Here is a 24,787-nt window from a genome sequence, read left to right on the forward strand (position 1 = left end):
CGGCCCCGGCCCCGGCCCCGGCCCCTGCCCCTAATCCCATTTGGGAAGCGGTAAACTGCAGGTTCACGTTGTCCTCAGGCTGCACAATTGAAGCGGCGGTGAGAAGTGTTGGTTGAATCCACTGGGGCAAACTGGTGCCAGAATTTAACCCCTGGTCCCCTCTGAGATTTCATCCAGTTGCCGAGCCCCTGACCTCCAACCGCAGCATCTGGCGCCCAGTGCACAGGGGAACGTGGTGTGAATGAGTCCAGGGATGGGTATTTCTCCATCAGCGCAGCCCCAGTGTGAGTGCGGGCGGCCCGGGGCCACATGGCCGCCTGTTTAAACAGTGCCCAACGCTGATAACCAGGGCACCTTTGAACCTTTAGGGCATCGTTGTGATCGGATTAATCTGTTAAGCAGCAAATCAGTTGGGCTGAGTTGGATTTCAATAAATCAACAAAGATACCACATTTCCCTCTTTTAAATAAAATAATATCTGAAAATGCAGAAAGTAAATAGGCCATTTAACATTTATGTAACACTTAGATTATCATAATTGGAAATTCACTCATGCTGCAGGATTCTGCTGCGAAAACCTGGCTTCTCTATTTTCTGTGATTCAGCTGATCGGATCATACAGCACAAAGCAGACCCTTCGGTCCAACTGACTAGGTTTTAGAACTAAACCAGTCCTATTTGCCTGCCTTTGGCCTATATCCCTCTAAATCTTTCCTGTTCACGTACTTGTCCAAAAGTTTTTTAAATGTTGGTTGCCACTTCTTCTGACAGTTCATTCCACATATGAACCAAGCACTGTTGCTTCTCGAGTCCCTTTTAAATCTTGCCCCCTCACCTTAAAATTATGTCTAGATTTGAACTCCCTTACCCTCGGGGTAAAAATGTTTGCTATTCACCCTGGTAAAAACAATGACTGCAGATGCTGGAAACCAGATTCTGGATCAATGGTGCTGGAAGAGCACAGCAATTCAGGCAGCATCCGAAAAGCTTCGAAATCGACGTTTCGGGCAAAAGCCCTTCATCAGGAAGCCCCTCATGATTTTATAAACCTGTATAAGGTCATCCTTCAACCTTCTATGTTCCGGTCAGAAAAGTCTGATCCTTACAACTCAAACCTTTCAGACCCTGGAACAATCCTTGTAAATCCTTTCTGCACTCTCTCCAATTTAATAATATCCTTTCTAAGGCAGGGCGATCAGAACGTCACTCATCTAACCGACATACTGTACAGCCACAACATGAATGTTCCAACTCAATGGTCCGAGCAATGAAGACAAGCATATCAGTGTTTACCTGTGATGCATATTTGAAGGAATTATGCCTTTTAAGCAATCATTAGGTCTTTCTATTCAATAACACTCCCAGGCCTCTACAATTAGTTATAGAAAACCTGACCTGGTTTGTCTTAGCAAATTGCATCACCCTGAATTCGTCTGAATTAAACTCCATCTACCACTCCTCAGCCAATTGATCAAGAACCCTTTGTACTCTGATAACCACCTTACTGTCTACATACCATCAATTTTGGTGTCATCTGCAAACTTACTAACCGTGATTCCTAATTACTCATCCCATCGTTTATATAAATAACAAAAGACAGTTTGCAGCACCAAAACCTGTGAAACACTGCTGGTCACAGATCTCCAGTCCGAAAAACATCCCTCCACCACCACCTTCTGACTCCTACCGTCAAGTATTCAATTGGTAAGCTCTCCCCAGTCTGTGTGAAATAACTTTACTAACTGTTTTACCATGCGGTACCTTACCAAAGGCCATGCTAAAGTCCACATAGACAACATCTACTATTCTGTTTTCGTTTGTTTGCTTGGTCACATTCTGAAAAAACTCAGTTAAATTTGTGAGACACATTTCTCTCACACAAAGCCATGCTGACTATCCATAATCAGTCCTTGTGTCTCCAAAGGCTTGTAAAACCTTTCTTTCAGAATCCACTCGAACAATTGACTCAGGATTAATGTCAAACTCACTGGTCTATAGTACCCAGGCTTCTCCTTGCAGCCTTTCTTAAATAAAGGCACAACATTGGCCAGCCTCCAATCTTCCGGCACCTCGCTTGTGGCTGTAGATGATATAAGCATCTCTGCTAAGGGCCCCGCAATTTCTTCCATAGCTTCCCACAGTATGCAAGGATACGTTTGATCAGGCCTTCCAGCATCTCCTCTTCCGTAGTGTGGACTGTTTTCAAGGCAGCATTATTTATTTCCCTTTGTTCCCTGGCTTCCATGTCTTTCTACACCATAAATAACTGATGCAAAATGTTTGTTTAGTATCTTTCCCATCTCCTGTGTTTCTACCTACCACCAGACAACCCCACTGATTTTTAGAAACGTAGAAAATAAGTGCAAGAGTCGGTCATTCGGCCCTTCGAGCCTAAACCACCATTCAGTATAGCTGAAAATGTGTTGCTGGAACAGCGCAGCAGGTCAGGCAGGGAACAGGAGAATCGACGTTTCGGGCATAAGACTGAAGAAGGGCTTGTGCCCGAAACGTCGATTCTCCTGTTCCCTGGATGCTGCCTGACCTGCTGCGCTGTTCCAGCAACACATTTTAAGCTCTGATCTCCAGCATCTGCAGACCTCACTTTCTCCTCACCATTCAGTATAATCATGGCTGATCATGCAATCTCAGTATCCATTTCCACTTTCACTCCCTGCCCCTTGATTCCTTTATCCGCAAGGGCCATGTCCAGTTCCCTTTTGAACATATCCAATAAACTGGACCCAACAGCTTCCTGTGGGAGAGATTTCCACAGGTTCACAACTTTCTGACTGAAGAAATTCTTCCTCATCTTAGTCCTGTTGGATTAAGATGGCCTCGAATTCCAGGCGCAGCAGTTACTGTTCTATATACTTGTTGCATTGTTTGGAACTTTGGGGGACAAAGGATCAAACCAATGGCACTCTAAAATGGAGGAAGACAGACAAAGGCAGTGACCACATGGTCAGAGAAAGAAACCTGTACTGCAGTCTGACACAGCAGTGAATCTGCACAGTTACTACCTTTGTTTGAGTTCAAGTATCTCTCTGGACAGTGAAATGCGTCTAGGAAAATTTAAGAAACAGCAAAATTCACAGTTGCCCTTGGAGGAACCTGTATGGAAGAGCTCACAGCACAGAAACAGATAAGTGCATAATTTTTAAGTGTAGCCTTGCTGTGAATTTATGATAGTGAGTAAAGTGGGTTCTTTCTTGATTATATGTTTTATTGAGATCTATCTCTTGATAAAATTTAAAAAAAATAAGCCATAAGTATTAAGTTAGCCTGGAGCAGTCTTTTTTTTTGAACAATAAGACAGTGCTATTTTCTGGATTTGCAGATTGTGAAGGAGCAAAGATGGCCTTTAATAGCATGCTGTGCTCTTCCTGTCAGATGTAGGAGTTTAGGGTTTCTATGTTGCTGATGATTATGTCTGCAGGAAGTTTCTTTGGTTGTGAATTCTATCAGATCGCATGGGTCGGTTGGAGCGGCAGTTTGAGGCAATAAGAAATTTACAGGAGCTGGGGGCTGTGATGGATGGCGGTTATGAAAAGAGAGAAAAGCCACAGATACAGTCAGATAGATGGGTTAACTCTAGGAAAGGCAGGAGGGGTAAGAATGTAGTGCAGAAGTCTCCTGTAGCTATCGCCATCGCAAACAAGTATGCTGTTTGGAAAAAGTAAGGGGTGATGGACTCTCAGGGGAATGCAGCACCAACTGCATTCTGGTACTGAGAATGACTCTGATGTAATAAGGGGTACGTCAGGTTCCAAGTGATCAACTGTGATAGGGGATTCTCTAATAAGAGGCACAGACAAATGTTTTGAGGCCGGCAGCAGAAAATCAGAATGGTGTGTTCCCTCCTTGGTGCCAGGATCAAGAATATCTCAGAGATGGTGCAGCATGATCTCAAAAGGGAGGGGGACCAGCAGGAGGTTGTTGTACACGTTGGAACTAACAACATGGGAAGGGAAAGGGATAGGATTCTGAAGGGAAAATAGAGAAAGTTAGGCATGAATTTAAAAAGGAGGTCCTCGAGGGTAGTAATATCTATGAGCTACTGAGGGTAGGAATAGGAGGAAAGAGCAGATGAATGTGTGGCTGAGGAGCTGGTGCAGGGGAGAAGGGTTCACATTTTTGGATCATTGGAATCTCTTCTAGGGTAGAAGTGACCTGTATAAGAACGATGGATTGCACCTGAATTGGAAGGGGAATTGGCAGGGAAATTTGCTAGAGCTGCTCAGGAGGATTCAAACTAGTAAGGTGAGGGGGGACCCAGGGAGACAGTGAAGAAAGATGTTAATCTAAGAGTGGTACAGTTGAGTCGTGCTTTTGGTAAGGGATTGCATTACGGCTGAAATAGTGAGGATATTCCTGGGAGCAGAGCCTGGAAAGTTATTTGGGTGGAACTGAGAAATAGAAAAGGGATGATCACCTTATTGGGATTATATAATAGTGTCAATTTAGATCCAACCTACCTTCCCTTGGAAAAAAAGAATTGGAGTTGACATCACTCACCTTAAGAAACCAGGACTTATAAATAGAGAGGCGGGACATACCACCAGCGCTTCACCAGAGACTCTCACTGATGATGTTACTTAGTATGGTGACAAAACGTCTGAAAATAAACCTTCAAGCTCAGCAAGCAATCTTACATATCATCAACCTGAGCTATAAGTCTTCTCAAACATTGCTAGGATCTACGTGTATTTGGAAAGGCAAGGACTGACTAGGGATAGTCAATATGACTTTGTGCGTGGGAAATCATGTGTCACAAACTTGAGTTTTTTGAAGAAGTATCAAAGACGATTGAGGGCAGAGCGGTGGACATGATCTGTCTGGACTTCAGTGAGGCGTTCGACAAGGTTCCTCATGGTAGACTAGTTAGCATGGTTAGATCTCATGGAATACAGGGAGAGCTAGCCATTTGGATACAAAATTGGCTTGAAGATAGAGGCTGGTGGTGGACGGTTGCTTTTAAGACTGGAGGCTTGTGACCAGAGGTATGCCACAGGGATCGGTGCTGGGTCCACTCCTTTTCGTCATTTATATAAACGGTTTGGATGTGAACATAGGAGGTATTGTTTGCAGATGACACCAAAATTGGAAATGTAGTGGACAGTGAAGGTTATCTCAGAGTACAGTGGGATCTTGATCAAATAGGCCAGTGGGCCGAAGAGTGGTAGTTGGAGTTTAATTTAGATAAATGTGAGATGCTGCATTTTGGAAAGGCAAATCAGGGAAGGACTTGTATACTTAATGGTAATGTCCTGGGGAGTGTTGTTGAACAAAGAGACTTTGGAGTGCAGGTTCATAGTTCCTTGAAAGTAGAGTCTCAGATAGGTTAGAGAAGAAAGCGTTTGGTATGCTTTCCTTTATTGGACAGAACATTGATTATAGGAGTTGGGAGGTCATGTTACAGCTGTGGTCTCCCTCCTATCTGAAGGATGTTTTAAATCTTAAAAGTATTCAGAAAAATTTTACAAGGATGTTACCAGGGTTGGAGGATTTGAGCTGTCAGAAGAGGCTGAAGAGACTGAGGCTGTTTTCCCTGGAGCACGGAGGCTGAGGGGTTTATAAAATCATGTGGGGCATGGATAGGGTAAATAGACAAGGTCTTTTCCTTGGGGCGGGGGGAGTCTAGGTTTAAGGTGAGAGAACAAAAATTCAAAAGGAACCTAAGAGGCAACTTTTTCACACCGAGAATGATGCCTGCATGGAATGAGTTGCCAGCGAAAGTGGTGGAGGCTGGTGCAATTACAACATTTAAGAGGTACCTGGATGGGTATATGAATAGGAAGGGTTTAGAGGGATATGGGCCAAGTGCTGGCCAATGGGGCTCTTAGGATTAGTTTAGGATATTTGGTTGGTGTGAACAAGTTGGACCAAAGGGTCTGTTTCTGTGCTGTACGTCTCTGACTCTATGAGTAGCTTACTCTTTCTTCTTAGTATATGATCCCCTAGTTTTGGACTTCCCTAACACCGGTAACATTCTTCCTGCATCTAGCCTGTCCATCCCATCTGGATTCTATGTTTCTGTGAGTTCCCCACTCATCCTTCTAAATTCCAGTGAATAAAAGCCCATTTGATCCAGTTTTTCTTCATATGTCAGTTTTGCTATTCCGTTGGAACCTTCGCAGGACTCCCCCGATAGCAAGAATGTCCTTCTGCAGACTGGGAGGCAAAAACTACATTTAGTAGTCAAGGTGTGGCCTCACCAGGGCTCTGTATAACTGCGGCTAGATATCCTTATTCTGATACTTGAATCTACTAGCTATAAAGGCCAGCATGCTGCTGGCTTTCCTCACCACCTCCGTACCAACCTCAGGGACTGTTCCACCATGGCACCCCAGTCTTGTTTGTACCTCCCCTTTTCCTCAATCGCACCATTCACATAATAATCTGCCTTCTGTTTTTACTCCCAAAGTGATAACATCACATTATCCAAATACTTTGTCCACTCATCCAGTCTGTCCAAGTCACCCTGCAAACTCTTAGCCTCCTCCTCACAGCACCCACTGCCCTATTAAGGAGCCCTATTCTCTTCCCTAGTCACTCTTTTGCCTGTAATGTACTGTAGAATCTCTCTGGGTTTTCCTTAACCTTATCTATTTTGTATTTTCATAGAATCATATCACACTACAGAAGGAGTCAAATTAGGTCAGGGAAAATGAAAATCAGTCCATTTAGGTATGAACTGCCTGTGAAAAAACCTTAATTTATTCATAATTAAGTTGGTCAGGTACAGGTGCACATTGATTACCACCTGGGACAGAGTTATTGTCAAAACTCCTCTGCTGTCTTCACACTGCTTTTTTGTGAAGAGGGGAAGCACGATGGGAAGAGGGGGAGTTCTCGTTCAGGGCAGGAGCACAACATGGCGCATATGCAGCCATGGATGTACTGGAATAAAAAATGAGGGAGAAGACCTCAGTAGGATTACAACAAAGAATGTTCCACAGATCTCAAGGAAAAGTAAACATTGTTATGACCTGTATAGGTTCCCACCTAATTTGGAGGAAGTGGCTGGAATCAAATAATGTTTCTTTATCATGAAAACAAGTTCAGCGACATGAGGAAATGTGTATGTGGATTGGTTTGGCCTCAGTTCAAGGAAGAAGAGAGGATTGAAGCAGACCTGGCGGGAATAGGTGCAGGTGTGCATGGTAAAAACAGTAAGAGAATGCAAGCTGATAAAATAGCAAAATGAACTGGAAGAATTACAGGTGTAGCTGAGAAGAAACTGGATATAGGGAAACAAAGAAATCAAGATAGGAAGGCGGGTTTGGGTGGGATGAAAGGTAGGAGAGACAGCCTGAGACAATGTATTCCGGGTCAACAAGAATTGATTGGCTGACAGAAGGCAGAGAGTGGTTGTAGATGGAAAGTATTCTGCCTGGAGGTCAGTGTTGAGTGGGGTCCCGCAGGGCTCTGTTCTTGGGCCTCTGCTCTTTGTAGTTTATATAAATGATTTGGATGAGGAGGTTGAGGGGTGGGTTAGTAAATTTGCAGATGACATACAGATTGGAGGTGCAGTCGATAGTTTCTAGGGCTATTGCAGGCTGCAGCGCGACATAGACAGGATGCAGAACTGGGCTGAGAAATGGCAGATGAAGTTCAACCTGGATAAATGTGAAGTGATGCATTTTAGAAGGTTGAACTCGAATGCTGAATATAGGATTAAAGACAGGATTGTTGGCAGTGTGGAGGAACAGAGGGATCTAGGTGTGCAAGTACATAGATCCCTCAAAGTTGCCACCCAAGTGGATAGGGTTTTTAAGAAAGCAATTGGTGCTTTAGCTTTCATTAACGGGGATTGTCTTTAAGAGCCGCAAGGTTTCGCTACAGCTCTACAAGTGCCTGGTGAGACCACACTTGAAATATTGTGTCCAGTTCTGGTTGCCCTACTGTTGGAAAGATACAGAGGCTTTGGAGAAGGTGCAGAGAAGGTTTACCAGGATGCTGCCTGGACTGGAGGGCTTGCCTTACGAAGAAAGGTTGAATAAGCTCGGATGTTTCTCTCTGGAGAGGAGGAGGAAGAGAGTAGAATTGATCGAGGTATGCAAGATAATGAGAGGAATAGATAGAGTCAATAGCCAAAGACTTTTTCCCAGGGCTGGATTGACTGGTATGAGGGGTCATAGTTTGAAGATATTAGGAGAAAGGTATACAGAAGAGTCAGAGGTAGGTTCTTTACTCAGAGTTGTGAATGCATAGAATGCGTTGCCAGCGGTGGGGATTGACTGGTATGAGGGGTCATAGTTTGAAGATATTAGGAGAAAGGTATACAGAAGAGTCAGAGGTAGGTTCTTTACTCAGAGAGTTGTGAATGCATAGAATGCGTTGCCAGCGGTGGTGGTGGAAGCAGAGTCATTAAGAGACATTTGAGCAACTGCTGGACATGCCCATGGATAGCAGTGAATTGAGGGGTGTGTAGGTTAAGTTATTATATTTTACCCTTAGGCCCACAATGTTGTGCCGAGGTTTAATCCTAAGGGCCTGTTCTGTGCTGTACTTTTCTATGTTCTATGTTTGTTAAATGTAAAATTAAAATGTTTCTCTCCATCAGCAGCTTTTATGTAGTGGCCAGCATAGTTTTACAGTTTTGGCTCAATTGGAGACTTCTAGGCCTTCAATACTTTTCACTAATCTCTCAGACTCTGTATGTACCAATTGTAAACCACATCTGTGTCCTTCAGTCAGATTTATCATTTGTGCTATGAAACATGAGCAAATTGTTTATGTAACTTTTATGACTGTTTTCATTGTCCTCTCAGTTTCTTGTCACCTCATCCTATTATGGATCTTTAATATTCTGATTATAAATATCAGGTGTTGTTCCGGGAATGCATATATGTCCTGATGGATATGACTGCGCATCTCTTCTGACTTTCTAAAGACAGTTGGCTGAAGATGTTCTGTGTCCAGTTTAGTTTGAACATTTTTTGTGGAAGACCTGTTCAGCAGCAAGGCTACCTTACTGAGACTAGGTCCACACTAAAAATGTGGCTTATTTAAAAATATGATGTCATCTGCAAATCTAGAACAAGTAGAAATTTCATACTCAATGACTTGAGTGCTTACTGCGAAGTGAATCTAAACATTTTACCCTATCTATTCTATATTGTCAGGTAACAGCTATGATCTAAGATGGTGCTGTTAAATTAATCCATGATTATTACACAAATTACTGGATTAATGCACCTTTATTTATCATAAATCTCTCTGACTGATTAATATCATCTTGAGCCTCTGAATTCTCATGTCACATGTCATTTTGAAAACTGTGCTGTTCTGTTATGTAGTTCATCACATAATCATATTTTTTAGCTATTTAAGCACTTGTTACCAGCTCCTTGGGCATGGCTGGGGTGTATTTGTCTATAACTACTTTTCCAATCCTGTTGTTAGTTGAATGCTATAGTACCACCACTTTTTGTGGTAGCAATATTGTTTACTTATATCGAGTCTATAACTCTCACAGCAGTTCCAACTGCTAGTTCAGCTTCCTGTTATAGTATTTAATCCCAATGCAGGCAACAAAAATCACTTGATTGACAAAGTTTAATGCCACGAACAAGCTCTTTCTATTAACTAAGTATCTTGACTGCTTTACAGTATCGTTTATGTTTTTTAAAGTTCCAAGCCAAACTCTGAATGTTAAACTACATTTCTTTTGAACTTGTATCATATTTCTAACTGTAAAACTGCATTACCAAAGCGCAAGTTCATGACTACTCTGCTATGCATTTCTGTGATGAAATAGTGGAGAGTATGATGAGTCCAGTACAGTTGATGTGTATTTGGACTCTGAAAAGACATTAGCAGACTTAAATCCCATTTGTAGAAGAACAGAGGTGGATGATGTACCTACCTCAGGGTTGGGAGGTCTGGGTGCGTGGCTGACAATGTTCAGACAGATTGATTAAAACAGATTTGAGATATTTGAACTTGCGCAGAAGAAAACTTAGAAGATTTTATCACAATCCTCTGAACGATACTGTTACTGCTTGATTGCATAAATGAGTTTGAGAATGAAAAAAGGGTCCCCAAAGATAACGAAGCCAGCCTTGAGAAAATCTCAGTTGTGTGTGTTGGGGAGGGAAGAAGATTTGGAATGACTCTGCCCTGATTCAGAGGTCCTGACATTTGCTCTGCAATAGGAGTTCATAATCAATGATGGAACTTTTAAAATCCTAAATCTGGAATTAAAAGCTCGTCTCCACAATGGTAACAATGAATCTACTCCTTTGTGAGAAAAACGGCTAGTTCACTAATGTCCTTTACTGAAAGAAATGTGTTGTTATACAGTCTGGCTTAAATTGATTCCATACCCTCAACTGCCTTCTGAAATGTTATTCAGTTGTACCAAACTACTACAGAAGTCTATGAAAAAATCAAATGGACCTGTGCACCCCAACACGACTGCCACAGGACATTGTGGGATGTTAGGGAAGATATTCCAGGACCCTTAGCAGAGATATTTTTATCGACAACAGCTGCCAGTGAGGCATCAGAAGACTGGAGGTTGACTAATGTGCCTTTATTTAAGAAAGGTTGTATGGAGAAGCTTGGAAACAATAGATTGGTGAGTCTGTCATCAGTGGTGGGTAAGCACAGCACCAGGGACCCAGGTTCGATTCCAGTCTTGGGAGTGAATGTGTGGAGTTTTCATGTTCTCCCTGTGTCAACCTGGGTTTCTTCTGGGTGCTCCGGTTTCCACCCACAGTCCAGCGATCTGCAGGTTAGGTGGATTAGCCATGCTAAATTGCCCATAGTGTCCAGGGATGTCCAGGCTAGATGAATTAGCCATTGGAAATGCAGGGTTACAGGGATGGGATGGGATGGTGGCTGTGGGTTGGATGCTCTTCGGAGGGTTGGTGTGGACTCCCAATGGGCGAAATAGCCAGTTTCCACACTGTGATAAGTTGTTGGAGGGGATTGTGACAGATAGGATTTACATGGATTTGGAGAGGCACGGACTGATTAAGGATAGTCAGCATGGCTCTGTAGAAGGGAAGTAGTGTCTCATAAAGTCTTTGACAAAGTTCTTAATGGTAAACTGATTAGTAAAATTAAATTGTATGAGATTCAGAGAGAGCTTGCCAATTGGAAACAAAATTGGCTTGATGATAGGAGACAGAGCATGGTAGTTGAGGGTTGTTTTTCTGGACTGGAGGCCTGTGACTAGCAGTGTTCTGCAGGGATTGATGCTGGTTCCAGTGTGACCTGAGGGGCAACAAGAATGTATGTGGAATAAACTGCCAGAGGAACTAGATGCAGGTGCAGGAGCAGCTAAAAACATTTAAATACATTTGGATAGGTACATGAATAAGAAAGATTATAAGAAATGATTAAGAATAAATGCAGGCAGTGGGATTGGTTTAGTCTGGGAAAGTTGTTCAGCATGGACGAATTGGGCCAATTCGTGCTGTATGACTCTATGCACAGGTAGTTGTGGGATAATATGCCTTTCGGTTATGCGATTTGACTATAATGTTGCTGAAGAATTATGGAATGGTAGTTTCGAACACTTTCCTCCGTTCTCAATAGCACAATTCTAGTAGGGATCGATTTGCACGCTTTGTTCTGTGCATGCACGATGTTTGTGCTATTTTGGGCATGTGCTGATGTCAGTGCCTGTCTTTGTGCAGTTTTGTGCATGCGGCGGTGTCTCCGCGCCAGTCTGCACATGCACAGTGTAAGCTCCGGTCATCGTGCTGTACTGCACACGCGCCGATGTTCATGCTAGTCTGGGCATGCACCGATGTCAGTGCCTATCTTTGTGCCATTCGGTGCATGCGCTGGTGTCTCTGCGCTGGTCTCCCTACGCGCAATGTGAGCTCCGGTCATCGTGCTGTACTGCACATGCACCAGTGTCAGTTGCTGACAAACAGCTTTCTGGAAGAGGTACTGTACAGACAGCAGCTTTCTTACTTTTTAAAAAATCTACTGTGTTAAATGTATTTTCGTTTCATTAATAAATATGATTTTAACCTTCATTCAGGCTGTGCTATACTTTGTGCTGGTCTTTTGGGTGATTTTTGAGTGATTGTGAGTGATATTTTTTGCTGCTCTGCCCCTAACCCCACCTTTTCCATAGGCCCCATTATTTCTATTCAGCAATTTTCTATGAAGCGAGGATTTGCTGGAACGCAACTACAGCATAATAGGAGAAGTGCATGTGCCTGCACAGATGCACTGCAGCTGACCACCACCACCTTGAGCTCATTTAGACATGGGCGTCAAATTCTGGAATTTCCGCCGATGTTCACATCCATGAAAGAATAAAGTGAAACAACTAGAGCCCATGCAATTCTTTCTTCCTTTGAAAAATAGTTTGTTTTAGATTGCATTGTTTATTCAGAATCAAAAATGAATCTTTGAGCAACTTTTAGCTCTTAATTTGCACTTATCATAGTGTTATACAATATAGAAGGCCATTCTAAGCCATTGTCAGCAATAATGAAGAAGTTGTATCCAATTAGCTCTATTGTTCTTCTGTGCACTTAAAATATTCTTCCTTCTTGAGTACATAAGTGCCCCTTTTTGAATGTTATTGTTGAATCTTTCCACTACCCTTTTAGGCAATACATCTTAAACTATAATTGCTTGTCATTAAAACAAAACTTCCAATTTCCCCATTGACACTTTTATGAATCATGTCAAATTTATCTAAATTGATAGTCCACAATCCTGCACACCTTTGAACACCTGTTTCCTCTGCTCTAAGGAGAACAGTCCCAGGATTTCTGGTGTTTCCATCTAAATGAAACTCCTAATCCCAGGTATCATTCTGGTAAATTTCCTCTAATTTCTCCAAGGCTTTGTCATCCTGACAAAGTTGGCATTGGTTACTGTCTAGAATTGGACATACTACTCTTAACATGCAATTTAGTTCAGTTTCTCTGGAAAATAATTTGGTAAGAATGTCCCAAATAGTTAAAGTTTTGAGCATATTTATTTTCGGCGATGGGGGACAACGCAATTGTTAACAGATGATCTTGTACAGCAATCAAGTTTAAATGTGACAAAAAAGTGCAATTTTTACTTTAATAACGTTTTAAAATATTTCAGAGACAAAGCATTGCTGAAGGAGAAAAGAAGAAGGAGGGAGCAGTTATTCAAAGAGCAGAAGGTAAGGTTGTTGGTCAAGATACCTAACTTTTATAATTTAATTTTGACTTTAACTTTATGTACAAAGCACACTTGGAGCACCTCATCATTTCAATTATAGAACCCACTGCTTCAGTTTATTGAGCTGTTCAGTTTTGGAAACTGTTACAGACTTTTTTTGCATAGTTATCTTGTTAGAAAATGTTTATTCAGATTTTCCTATTTTCAAAATTATAATTGGATTACATGAGTTTTAAAACTCAGTAATTCTGCTAGCTTATCATACCACACTGTACATTTTTTGGGTTGGTTAAGCATGGGGCAACCAGAATAAAACACTCCACTTTCAATCCTGGCAGGATTTTATATTAAATGTTGATTTTTACCATTGGGCAAAACAGTGACAAGAGCAAAGTTATATTTGTGTAGCAAATTTAATATAGTACAGAAAGTTCCGAGAAATTTCAAGTTTGATTCTGAACAATACAAAAAGATAATAGGATGGATGATGAAAAAGAACTTGGCTAGCATTAGATTTTAGGCAGCAAAGGTATTGGGAGTGATATTTAGACCGGTAATTCCAGAGCCTGGGGCAGTAGCAGCATAATGCATGGTCAGTGGTGATGGCACTTTTAAAATGGGAATGTACAAGAAACTGAAGTTGTGGTGCACAGTGATCTTGGAATGTTCTGGATTTGGAGGAGGTTACAGAGATGGGAAGTATGACACCATAGTGGAATTTTGGCCTCTGGAGGATTCAGTGTTGTGATCCCAGCTGATTGTACTGCTGTACGGTTCATATCCCAGAATGAAACCTGGTCTGCTTTTTAACACTTTTTAAACTACTTAATGTGGTAGTTGGTCACTAAAACATATTCATGTCAGAGTGTTTCTTTAACAACAGAAGAGAAATTTATTACATAAGAAATAAAACCAAGTCTTTTATATATAGAACACAGAAAAATCTTAAAAACACACTGCAAGAAGAAGTTTTAACCTGATTCCTGTCCATTATCAAGACTCCAATTCAGATAAATTATCCCTTTATTAAATCTCTAAGTTCTTGTGTGTGAATTATGGATTCTTGTTGCTTCACTTTTGTAAAACTGAGTATTTAAACTTTCTTAACTTTCAATGACCTACAGATTCCTTTCCAAACCACGTTCTTTGTTTGAACATTTCACAGATAAATTTCCCTACTGAGGTAACTGTGTTTTCTTTAAACTGCCATTTTTAAAAAAATAACTCCTTCCTGTGCTGGTGTCTTAGCCCAGCTATATCTTCTCAAGACGATCTGTAAAACTTTCAATCTCTTGGTTTTCAAACATAGAATTGAATAATCCTCAATTATACTAAACTTAAAGCAAGCTAATGGAGTTGCATCTTTGTTCAACTTGTCATAAACCACCATATATTAACAATTTTCCATTAACTTACCAGAGGCTCTCAGTTTTCCTGGTCTTTGACACACATTGGAATAGGTTACTGTTCCAGAAAGGCTGTCTGTCTAGTATCCACATAGACCATCCTGACTTGGAACTATATTACTATTCCTTTACTATTGCTGGGTCAAATGCTGGAATTCCCTCTTCAACAGGACTGTGGGTATACCTATGGTACATGGTCTGCATTGATTCAAAAAGGAATATCACCACTACATTCTCAAGGATAATTAAGACCTAGCCAGCAACACCAACATGTCTTGAATGAATTAAAACTATCTGTTCAGCACTAGGTGCTCGAATTGTGTGTGTTGCGTTAGCATGTGCTTCAATTTTTATTGTAGCTTTTTTAAAACGAATGTAGGCTGAATATATCCATGTTGGATAAGTTGAACTTAATTGAGAATTATCTTTGGAGTTTGGTTCTGCTTGCTAGATGGTATAATATGGAGATTTGTCTCTGATAATCTCTTTTTCTGTTTTGCAATTATTTATACCAGAAACGCAGGTTGCTTCCAGATAATGTTCTTGAAGCGATCACTTCAGTTCCAGATAAGTAAGTAGACTATTGTTAAACAAATCACTTTATAAATGTATAGAATATATTTATGAAGTGCAAAGATAATCTTTGAAGATAGGTTACCTATTTAATGTATGTAATCTGTCTCAGCTTGTAAAATTAATCAAAATGTTGCACAGTTGTCCTGTTTCTTTCTAATTCTGAGTAGTAAGCATTGCCTTTTAAAAACAATTGTTTGTTCCATTACTTACACAATTGATCAAGAAAATTGCTGTCATTTTTGTGAAAAATTTGGATTTTTTTTAACCTATTTTTCTAATTAACCTGTTCTGAGATGTAATTGCACATCTCTGGAGAAGGAGGGACTTCAACTGGCCAAGGGTAGGGGCATCATTACCACTGCACCACAGGAGGGCCCATGTGAATAATTTGAAAAGCCAGCAATTACTTGCTCAGTAACTGTTAGGAATAGAGTCATAGAGATGTACAGCATGGAAACAGACCCTTCAGTCCAACTTGTCCATGTTGACCAGATATCCCAACCCATTCTAGTCCCACCTGCCAGCATCCGGCCCATATCCCTCTAACCCCTTTCTATTCATATACCTACCCAGATGCTTTTTAAATGTTGCAATTATACCAGCCTCCAGGACTTCCTCTGGCAGCTCAAACTCCATCTGCCACTTCTCAGCCCATTGGCCCATCTGATCAAGATCTCATTGTAATCTGAGATAACCTTCTTCACTGTCCACTACACCTCCAGTTTTGGTGTCATCTGCAAACTTGCTAACTATACCTGTTATGCTAACATCCAAGTGATTTGTATTTTGTGAAACTGTAATAACGCAATCAATGTCCAGATCACAGGTTTGATTGAGAGTCTGAGCTTAGTTTGCTAAACATGAACATGTTAGGTAAGCCTCAGTCTGACTGAATTAGATTTGAGAAAGTAGGATCAAGTGTGTTGTTGAGGCTGTTTGAGTACATAATGATAAGTTCTGGTTTATTTTTTATTTTCTGCCACCTTTTGTTGTGTATTATATCTTCTAAAAGCATAAAGTTAATATCTGAATTTATTACAAATAACATGTTTGTTCTAAACTCTAATCACTCCACCACTCTTTAATATTATGGTTCTAGTTAAAACTGCATGACTACATAGAACAATTAATAAAACATCCCAAGGCTCTTCACAGGGCGTGATGGAGTAAAATATGAGACTGCACCACACAAGGCGATTTTGGGTCAGTTAACCAAAAGCTTGGTCAGTGCAGTACCTTTTGAAGACTGTCTTGAAGGAAGGAATTCCAGAGTTTATGGTTGAGGTAGTTGAACACTTGGCCACCATTGACAGATTGATTAATATCAAGTATGTTTCAAAAGCCAGAATTTTGATAGTGTAGATATTTTCAAATAAAGTTGGGCAGTAGGTTACCAAAATAGACTGGTGAGATGACAAAGGAATTTTAAAACAAAGATAAGCATTTTGAAGTCCAGGTGTTGCTCAGCAGCCACTATTGTAAGGTCAGAACGCACAGGTGACAGGTGAATGAACGTGATACCAGTTAAGACGCAGGGAGCAAAGTTTGAAATGTCATCAAGTGGAATTTGGGAGACCACAGGCGTAGAGGTAACAAAGGCACAAGTACCAAGTAGATGAGTTGTTTAACTACCTTCTACTTTTGCGAGTTCTTCACATTTAACTTAATTAAAAGTTAACAAAGTGCATGTAAATATTGATTGAATGATTTTAAATCTTAAATTTCCCTGATGGAGAAAAATAAACTCCCAGAAAACTGCTGTACCATTTCACTTATCTAAGTGCTTTGGTTTGAAATGTCAATTCACTGTACATTGTCAAAGTTTTCAAATGATGAATTTAGAAATTAGGTTTTATTAGATTTGTGCCTATTTTGAATACAGGCATAATTCTGTTACTGCTACAGAGTCCTATATATAAAATTTTAAATAAGATAAAATCTGATTGGTCCAGACTCTGTTAGTTTTGTAACTCAAAATATTCCAGAAAATGCAGAATTTGTTTGGCTGCTGTGTTTAATCCTGAATGGTGTAATACTGTAAAAATGGATCTAACCTGTTCAAATTTATATTCTTTTAAAGTCATTGAAAATTTGCTGTTTCTCTAATCTCATGTCTGACACACAGTCAATTTGATTTATTTCTTGAAAACTATTTTTATCGCCATCTGCCCAGAAATATGATTCAGTTTGTTTGACTCTGGTTCTAGTTTTAATGAGGTAAAACTACATCATAAAAATTATAATTGCAGTAAGACTTACAATAAAGATACCCAATAATGAAAACAAAATTTATGTTCTCCATTCAGTTAAGTTGTTAGTTTGGCTCAGTGGATAAAATTCTTTATTCGCAGCAAAAGCTGAAGCCCAACTGCAGAATTGAACATATGGGCTGATGTTTCAGTACAATGTGGAGGGAAGGCTAAATTACCAGAAGTGCTTTTTTTTAAGATACTTAAAGTCAATGTATTTTGGGTGGCTCCATGAATATTGCTAGAATATTAATACCATCCAAAATGACACACCAATTTGTTTGGATGTAACCAAAACCACATCAGAGAAAGTCAGTAATTTTACATTTTTAAGGGGGAAAAAAAGGACCCATCTTCCCATTCAGGTGGAAGAAAAATAACCTTGGCACTAGTGGGAAAAAACTGAGTTTTCAAACCTGACCAACATTCCTGTCTCCACTAATACGTGCTTCAATTGGGTACTCATTTGCTGACATACTTTCTGCACTTTGATTTGGAAGTGCCAGTGTTGGACTGGGGTGGACAAAACTAAAAATCACTCAATACCATCTTATAGTCCAACAGGTTTATTTGGAAGCACTAGGTTTCAAAGCACGCTGCTTCTTCATCATGTGGTTGTGAAGCAGGATCATAGGACAGAGACAAAAGGTGTTTGTTATAAAACCTTAAATTATCTTGAGAATGTGACTTAAAAGAAGTTCTGGGATTTACATATTAAAGAACTGAAACCAGCAAGGGTCTGTATTTAGAGTGATGCTGGAAAAGTACAGCAGTTCAGGCATCAGGAATGAAGGGCTTTTGCCCAAAACGTTGATTTTCCTGCTCCTTGGATGCTGTCTGAACTGCTGTGCTTTTCCAGCACCATTCTAATACAGAATCTGGTTTCCAGCATCTGCAGTCATTGTTTTTACCTAGTTGATTGAAACCAGCAAACCCATTCTAAAAGATGAAAGACTTAAAAATCTAAGTTTGTTCAATATATCGTTTCAGCTGCATGACACTGTAATCTTTTGATATAAATTCTGTGTCTTATGATCCTGCTTCACAACCACCTGATGAAGAAGCAGCGCTTCCAAACCTAGTACTTCGAAATAAACCTGTTGGACTATAACCTGGTGTTGTGATTTTATTTTTAAACTTTCTGCACTTCGGCCATCCAGTTTGACTGTGCCATGTTGACCATATTTCTTAAGTCACCCATTGTTTGTAAAATGCTTTGGACTATTCCAAGTTATGATGAGATGGCATACAAATGTAAGTTCTTTTAATTGTAATGCAGAATAGCTTTATGCATGATTAATAGCAACTGAGAAACATCCTCGTTCTGCTTACTATCCATCCCAAAAATGTTATACAGAAAAACAGCTTCACCTTTGAAGAACACACAAGGTTTGAGATGTTTTCAACTTTTAATTTCAGTTTTTAACTATTCAAGTAATTAATACTTTTTTCTGAAGTTTGCACTGTATGCTGCAGAACCCCAGAAGTATGATGAATCGTGTACTGAACAGTTTGCTTTGCCTTCTAGGAATAACCAGACACCTGACTCGAGTAAAGAAGGTAGAACGTGCTTTTTGCCATTCAGTTGCATTTCTGATACATTATATAACTAATTTTTTTCAATGATTTGAGACTCTTTCACATGGGAACTGACTGACTGACTGTTTTTGTTCTGATGCTTTGGTGCTGAAGACCTCCAACAATAAATGAATTTTTATTGTCAGCCCCACACATCCAAATTAAAGTTTTGAATATGGCAACCTGTCATGTCCTGATATTTTTGAACTATAAGCATATTGAGGTTGCTCTGATTTGTAAGAAAGTGGGTTATGATGTCTAACACAGGACTAAACTATTGGTAACCTGCCTCTACACTTGTCCTATTGTGCTGTTAATGGAATAAAATTAATTTTTCTTTATCTTTTCATGCACGATGTCCATTATGTACAATCAACAGTTTTAATGCTGAGTTGAATTACTGAGGTAAAAGTGGAACTAATACAAAATATTGTGAAGGAGAATGATTTATTGTAAATGTTAGATGGAATATATTGTGTAGAAGAAAGTGAGGTCTGCAGATGCTGGAGATCAGAGCTGAAAATGTGTTGCTGGAAAAGCGCACAGGCAGCATCCAAGGAGCAGGAGAATCGACGTTTCAGGCATAAGCCCTCATTCCTGAAGAAGGGCTTATGTTGCGCTTTTCCAGCAACACATTTTCAGCATTAGCTATCAAAGCCAATATCCTGAAATTCCCTCCCTTGAACTTCGCTGGCTCTTGTCTTTTACAATCTCCTTAAAATTTGCCTCTTTGACTCTTTAATATCGCCTCCTATGCCATGGTATTAATTTTTGTCTGATCACACTTCTGTGGAGTATATTGCAATCTTTTCTTCTAAGTGGAACTGTTACATACATGAGATGGCTGAGAAGAATTCCTTGATTTTTGATTAATTAGTTTGTGCCCTCTGTGACTAAAATGGTTAATGATATGTTAGCGAAGATGAATATTTTACAAAGGAAAAGTTGTGGCGCTCCCATGTTAAGGTAATAACAACCCCGTACTGTTGGTACTGAACATCGTGAATTTCAAAGGTCCCATGTTCAATACCCAGTCTGGGTACCTTTCTCAGATAACATTGAATCAAAATGTCTAAAAATGTCATGAAGTTTTGAACAGTATGCCAGTATAAATTGAGGCATTTAGTGTGGATAAAGGAATGTTCAGTTCCATCTGGCGCTAAATGTTGCAGTACCTTGCCTTGATCGGTATCTGGAAATGTGAACTGGACCATTTTCAGCTTTGATGCTATCTTGCAACCTCAAGGGTCACCCAAATTTTGTAGATGAGGTTATTTTTAATTGTGTTGATATATTTTGGTTTTGTCTACAACATTTATTTTGTTTAAATTTGTTTTGCTTCATTTTAGGTGAAGATTGTCATTCAGTGCAGCACGCTGAGGAAGATAGTGGATTGGAGGAAGATGTTGAGGAATGCGTAAATACCAGGTAACTGACACCAAAATCTAGCTTGGTTTAGTCAAAGATTAATTAATGATCTGAGGAAATAGTTTACATTTCTGAATTTGATTTATTCCACAACCATATTATCCTGGCCACTAATTTAGGATAAACAGGTTAATGTTACACAAAAGAAGGTGAATCTCATATCAAGAGGAAGAAGAAGGTTTTTGTTAGAATGAGATGTGAAGTCTCAGAGCGCGTGAGAGCTACACGTTAACCAGGAAAGACCTAAAGAGAGAGCTAAGAGCCAGGAGGGACATGAGAAGTGTTTGGCAGATAAGATCAAGGAAAACCCTAAAGCTTTCTATCGCTATATAAGGGATAAAAGAATGACTAGAGTAAGATTAGGGCTAATCAAGGACAGGGAAGTTGTGCAAGGATTCTGAGGAGATGGGGGAAGCGCTAAATGAATATTTTTCCTCAGTATTAACATTGGAAAAAGACAATATTGTCGTGGAGAATACTGAGATACAAGCTACTAGACTAAATGGGACTAAGTTGCACAAGGATGAGGTTTTAGCAATTCTGGATAGTGTGAAAATAGACAAGTCCCTGGGCCGGATGGGATTTATCCTAGGATTCTCTGGGAAGCCAGAGAGGAGATTGCAGAGCCTTTGGCTTTGATCTTTGTCGTTGTTGTCTACAGGAATAGTGTCAGAAGACTGGAGGATAGCGCATGTTGTCCCCTTGTTTAAATAGGGGAATAGAGACAACCCTGGTAATTATAGACCAGTAAGCCTTACTTCAGTTGTGGGTAAAGTGTTGGAAAAGGTTTTAAGAGATAGGATTTATAATCTTCTAGAAAGGAATAAGTTGATTAGGGATAGTCAACGCAGTTTTGTGAAAGATATGTCATGCTTCAGAAACCTTATTGAGTTCTTTGAGAAGGTGGCGAAACAGGTGGATGAGGGTAAAGTGGTTGATGTGGTGTATATGGATTTCAGTAAGGCGTTTGATAAGGCTCCCCATGTTAGACTATTGCACAACACACAGGAGCATGGGATTGAGGGTGATTTAGTGGTTTGGATCAGAAATTGGCTAGCTGAAAGAAGGCAGAGGATGGTGGTTGATGGAAAATGTTCATCATGGAGTTCAATTACTAAAGGTGTACGGCAAGGAACTGTTTTGGGTCCACTGCTGTTTGTCATTTTTATAAATGACCTGGATGAGGGTGCAGAAGGGTGGGCTAGTAAATTTGGAGATGGCACTAAGGTTGGTGCAGTTGTGGGAAGGATGTTTCGGGCTACAGAGGGACATAGATAAACTGTAGAGCTGGGCTGAGAGGTGGCAAATAGAGTTTAATGTGGAAAAGTGTGAGGTGATTAACGTTGGAAGGAGCAACAGGAATAAAAAGTACTGGGCTAATGGTAAGATTCTTGGTAGTGTAGATGAGCAGAGAGATCTTGGTGTCCATGTACATCGATCCCTGAAAGTTGCCACCCATTTGTTAAGAAGGTATATGGTGTGGTAGCTTTTATTGGTAGATGGATTGAGTTTTGGAGTCACGAGGTCATGTTGCAGCTGTACAAAACTCTGGTGTGGCCACGCTTGGAGTATTGTGTACAGTTCTGGTCACAGCATTATCGGAAGGATGTGGAAGCATGGGAAAGGATTCAGAGGAGATTTAATAGGATGTTACCTGGTATGGAGGGAAGATCATATAACGAAAGGCTGAGGGACTTGATGCTGTTTTCGTTTGAGAGAAGAAGGTTGAGAGGTGACTTAATTGAGACATATCAGATAATCAGAGCGTTAGATAACGTGGACAGTGAGAAGCTTTTTCATTGGATGGTGATGGCAAACTTGAGGGGACATAGCTTTAAATTGAGGGGTGATAGATATAGGACAGATGTCAGTGGTAGTTTCTTCACTCAGTAGTAGATTCACCAACTTTAAGGGCATTTAAATTGTCATTGGATAAACATATGGATGAAAATGCAATAGTGCAGGTCAGGTGGGCTTCAGATTGGTTCCACAGGTCAGCGCAACATCGAGGGCTGAAGGGCCTGTACTGCACTCTGATGTTCTATGTTAAAAGTACATCATATCCTCCCAAGATGAATTTGTACCTGTTACTCATTGTTCAAGCTCTCGTTGTATAAGAACAATTATTTGGACTACACACCTACACCTGTGCTTTTGTTCTAATGTGTTACTTACACTGTTTCATTTCTCTCTTCATTTAATTACTTTGCATCTTTTAGTTTTGTCTTTATTTGTAGTGACGAAACCACAACCACAATTTTAGACTCTTCTACTCATGTTCTCTTGATTTTAAACAATTATTAACAGCACCTGACAATTGTCCATCATTTACCAACTGAAAGTTCTCATAACTACCCTAACTAATCTTCCACTGGAATTCCGAGTTCCAATATAGTCCTCCTTTCAGTCTAGTTCAGCCTTGTTCTAATATTTTATGCCAGTGCCCCATGAACTTCTGGAACATCTTTTTCCTGTATCACTTACTCCCACTGCATGTTTATATCTCTAATCTGATTATCCCTGTTCCAATTTGCAAATGGTTTGTGTATGTCCTTTTGGGAAGGAAACTATCCTTAGCTGTCACGTGACTCCAGAACCACTGAACTGCCCTCTGGGATAGGTAGTAAATGTTGGCCTAGCTAGTGCCATCCTCATTCCATGAATAAAGAAAAAATCCTGATACTCCTGTTTACAGAACCCCATGCATTCTGTTCTCTATGTTGTTAACCAAAACAAGGATCACAACATAAGAGTCATGGAGATGTACAGCACCGAAACAGACCCTTCAGTCCAACTCATCCATGACAACAAGATATCCCAACCCAATCTCGTCCCACCTGCCAGCACCAGGCCCATATCCCTCCAACCCCTTCCTATTCATATACCCATCCAGATGCCTTTTAAATGTTGTAATTGTACCAGCCTCCACCTTTCCTCTGGCAGCTCATTCCATACATGTACCACCCTCTGTGTAAAAATGTTGTTCCTTAGGTCTCTTTTATATCTTTTCCCCCCCTCACCCTAAACCTATGCCCTCTAGTTTTGGACTCCCAAACCCCAGGGAAAAGACTTTGCCTAATTATCCTATCCCTGCCCCTCAGCCTCCGGCGCTCCAGGGAAAATAGCCCATAGCCTATTCAACCTCTCCCTATAGCTGAAATCCTCCAACCCTGGCAACATCCTTGTAAATCTTTTCTGAACCCTTTCAAACTTCACAACATCCTTCCGATAGGAAGGAGACCAGAATTGCACGCAATATTCCAACAGTGGCCGAACCAATGTCCTGTACAGCCGCAACATGACCTCCCAACTCCTGTACTCAGTACTCCGACTAATAAAGGAAAACATACCAAACACCACCTCCACTATCCTATCTACCTGAGACTCCACTTTCAAGAAGCAATGAACCTGTACTGCAAGGTCTCTTTGTTCAGCAACACTCCCTAGGACCTTACCATTAAGTGTATATGTCTTGCTAAGATTTGCTTTCCCAACATGCAGCACCTCACATTTATCTAAATTAAACTCCATTTTCCACTTCACAGCCCATTGGTCCATCTGATCCAGGTCCCGTTGTACTGTGAGGTAACCTTGTTCACTCTCCACTACATCTCCAATTTTGGTGTTATCTGCAAACTTACTAGCCAAACCTCTTATGCTCACATCCAAATTATTTACATAAATAATGAAAAGTAGTTGACCCAGCACCGATCCTTGTGGCACTCCACTGGTCACAGGCCTCCAGTCTGAAAAACAAACTGGATCTTTTCTGTCTTTCTCTAATATTCACCTCACCTGGTGCCAACTGTACTATTACAAAACTACAAGATTGGGCATCCATTACATGCTATGGGCCATCAACTACAGCAAAAGCATTCTCCACAGTCTGAAACCTCAAGGCCCAGCATATCCCCCACTCAACTATTATCACCAAACCATGGGATCAACCCTAATGCAGGAGGGCAGGCCAGGAGCAACACCAGGCATACCTTAAAATGAGATGTCAACCAAATGAAAGTACCAAACAGGACTACTTACATGCCAAACAGTGTAAACAACAAATAGTGTACAGAACAATCCCACAAATCAATGGCTCACACAAGCTCTGCAGTGATCAAGCTGAGCACCTGCTCACTGATGCCCAGTTTGGATTCCGCTAGGGCCACTCATCTCCTGACCTTGTTACAGCCCTGATTCAAAAGAGCAGAATTCCAGAGATGAAGCGAGAATGACAGCTGTTGACATTAAGGCCACATTCAACCGATTGTGGAGTCAAGGAGCCCCACCATTACTGGAATCAGTGGATAGCCAGGGCAGACTCTCCACTGGTTGCAGTCATATATGGCAGATAGGAAGATGCCTTTGGTTGTTGGAGGTCAGTCATCTCCGCTTCAGAGTATCTCTACGAGAGTTCCT

The 24,787-nt window shown here is 40.6% G+C and overlaps 1 protein-coding gene across 3 annotated transcripts in view; it reads left to right on the forward strand.

Annotated features, from left to right (window-relative positions):
* The window catches only part of nol7 (nucleolar protein 7), a 32,493-nt gene that overhangs the window by 1,437 nt on the left and 6,269 nt on the right, over positions 1-24,787 (forward strand). For 2 of the 3 annotated variants that reach the window (XM_043719044.1, XM_043719043.1), the window contains exons 2-5: positions 13,075-13,135; positions 15,056-15,111; positions 18,894-18,925; positions 20,293-20,371. In XM_043719044.1, the coding sequence (XP_043574979.1) occupies positions 13,075-13,135; positions 15,056-15,111; positions 18,894-18,925; positions 20,293-20,371 (228 nt within the window). The remainder of the gene's footprint in view (positions 1-13,074; positions 13,136-15,055; positions 15,112-18,893; positions 18,926-20,292; positions 20,372-24,787) is intronic. The other variant, XM_043719045.1, reaches the window with a different exon arrangement.

Source organism: Chiloscyllium plagiosum, chromosome 29 (genome assembly GCF_004010195.1).
Source record: "Chiloscyllium plagiosum isolate BGI_BamShark_2017 chromosome 29, ASM401019v2, whole genome shotgun sequence".
NCBI classification, from domain to species: domain Eukaryota; kingdom Metazoa; phylum Chordata; class Chondrichthyes; order Orectolobiformes; family Hemiscylliidae; genus Chiloscyllium; species Chiloscyllium plagiosum.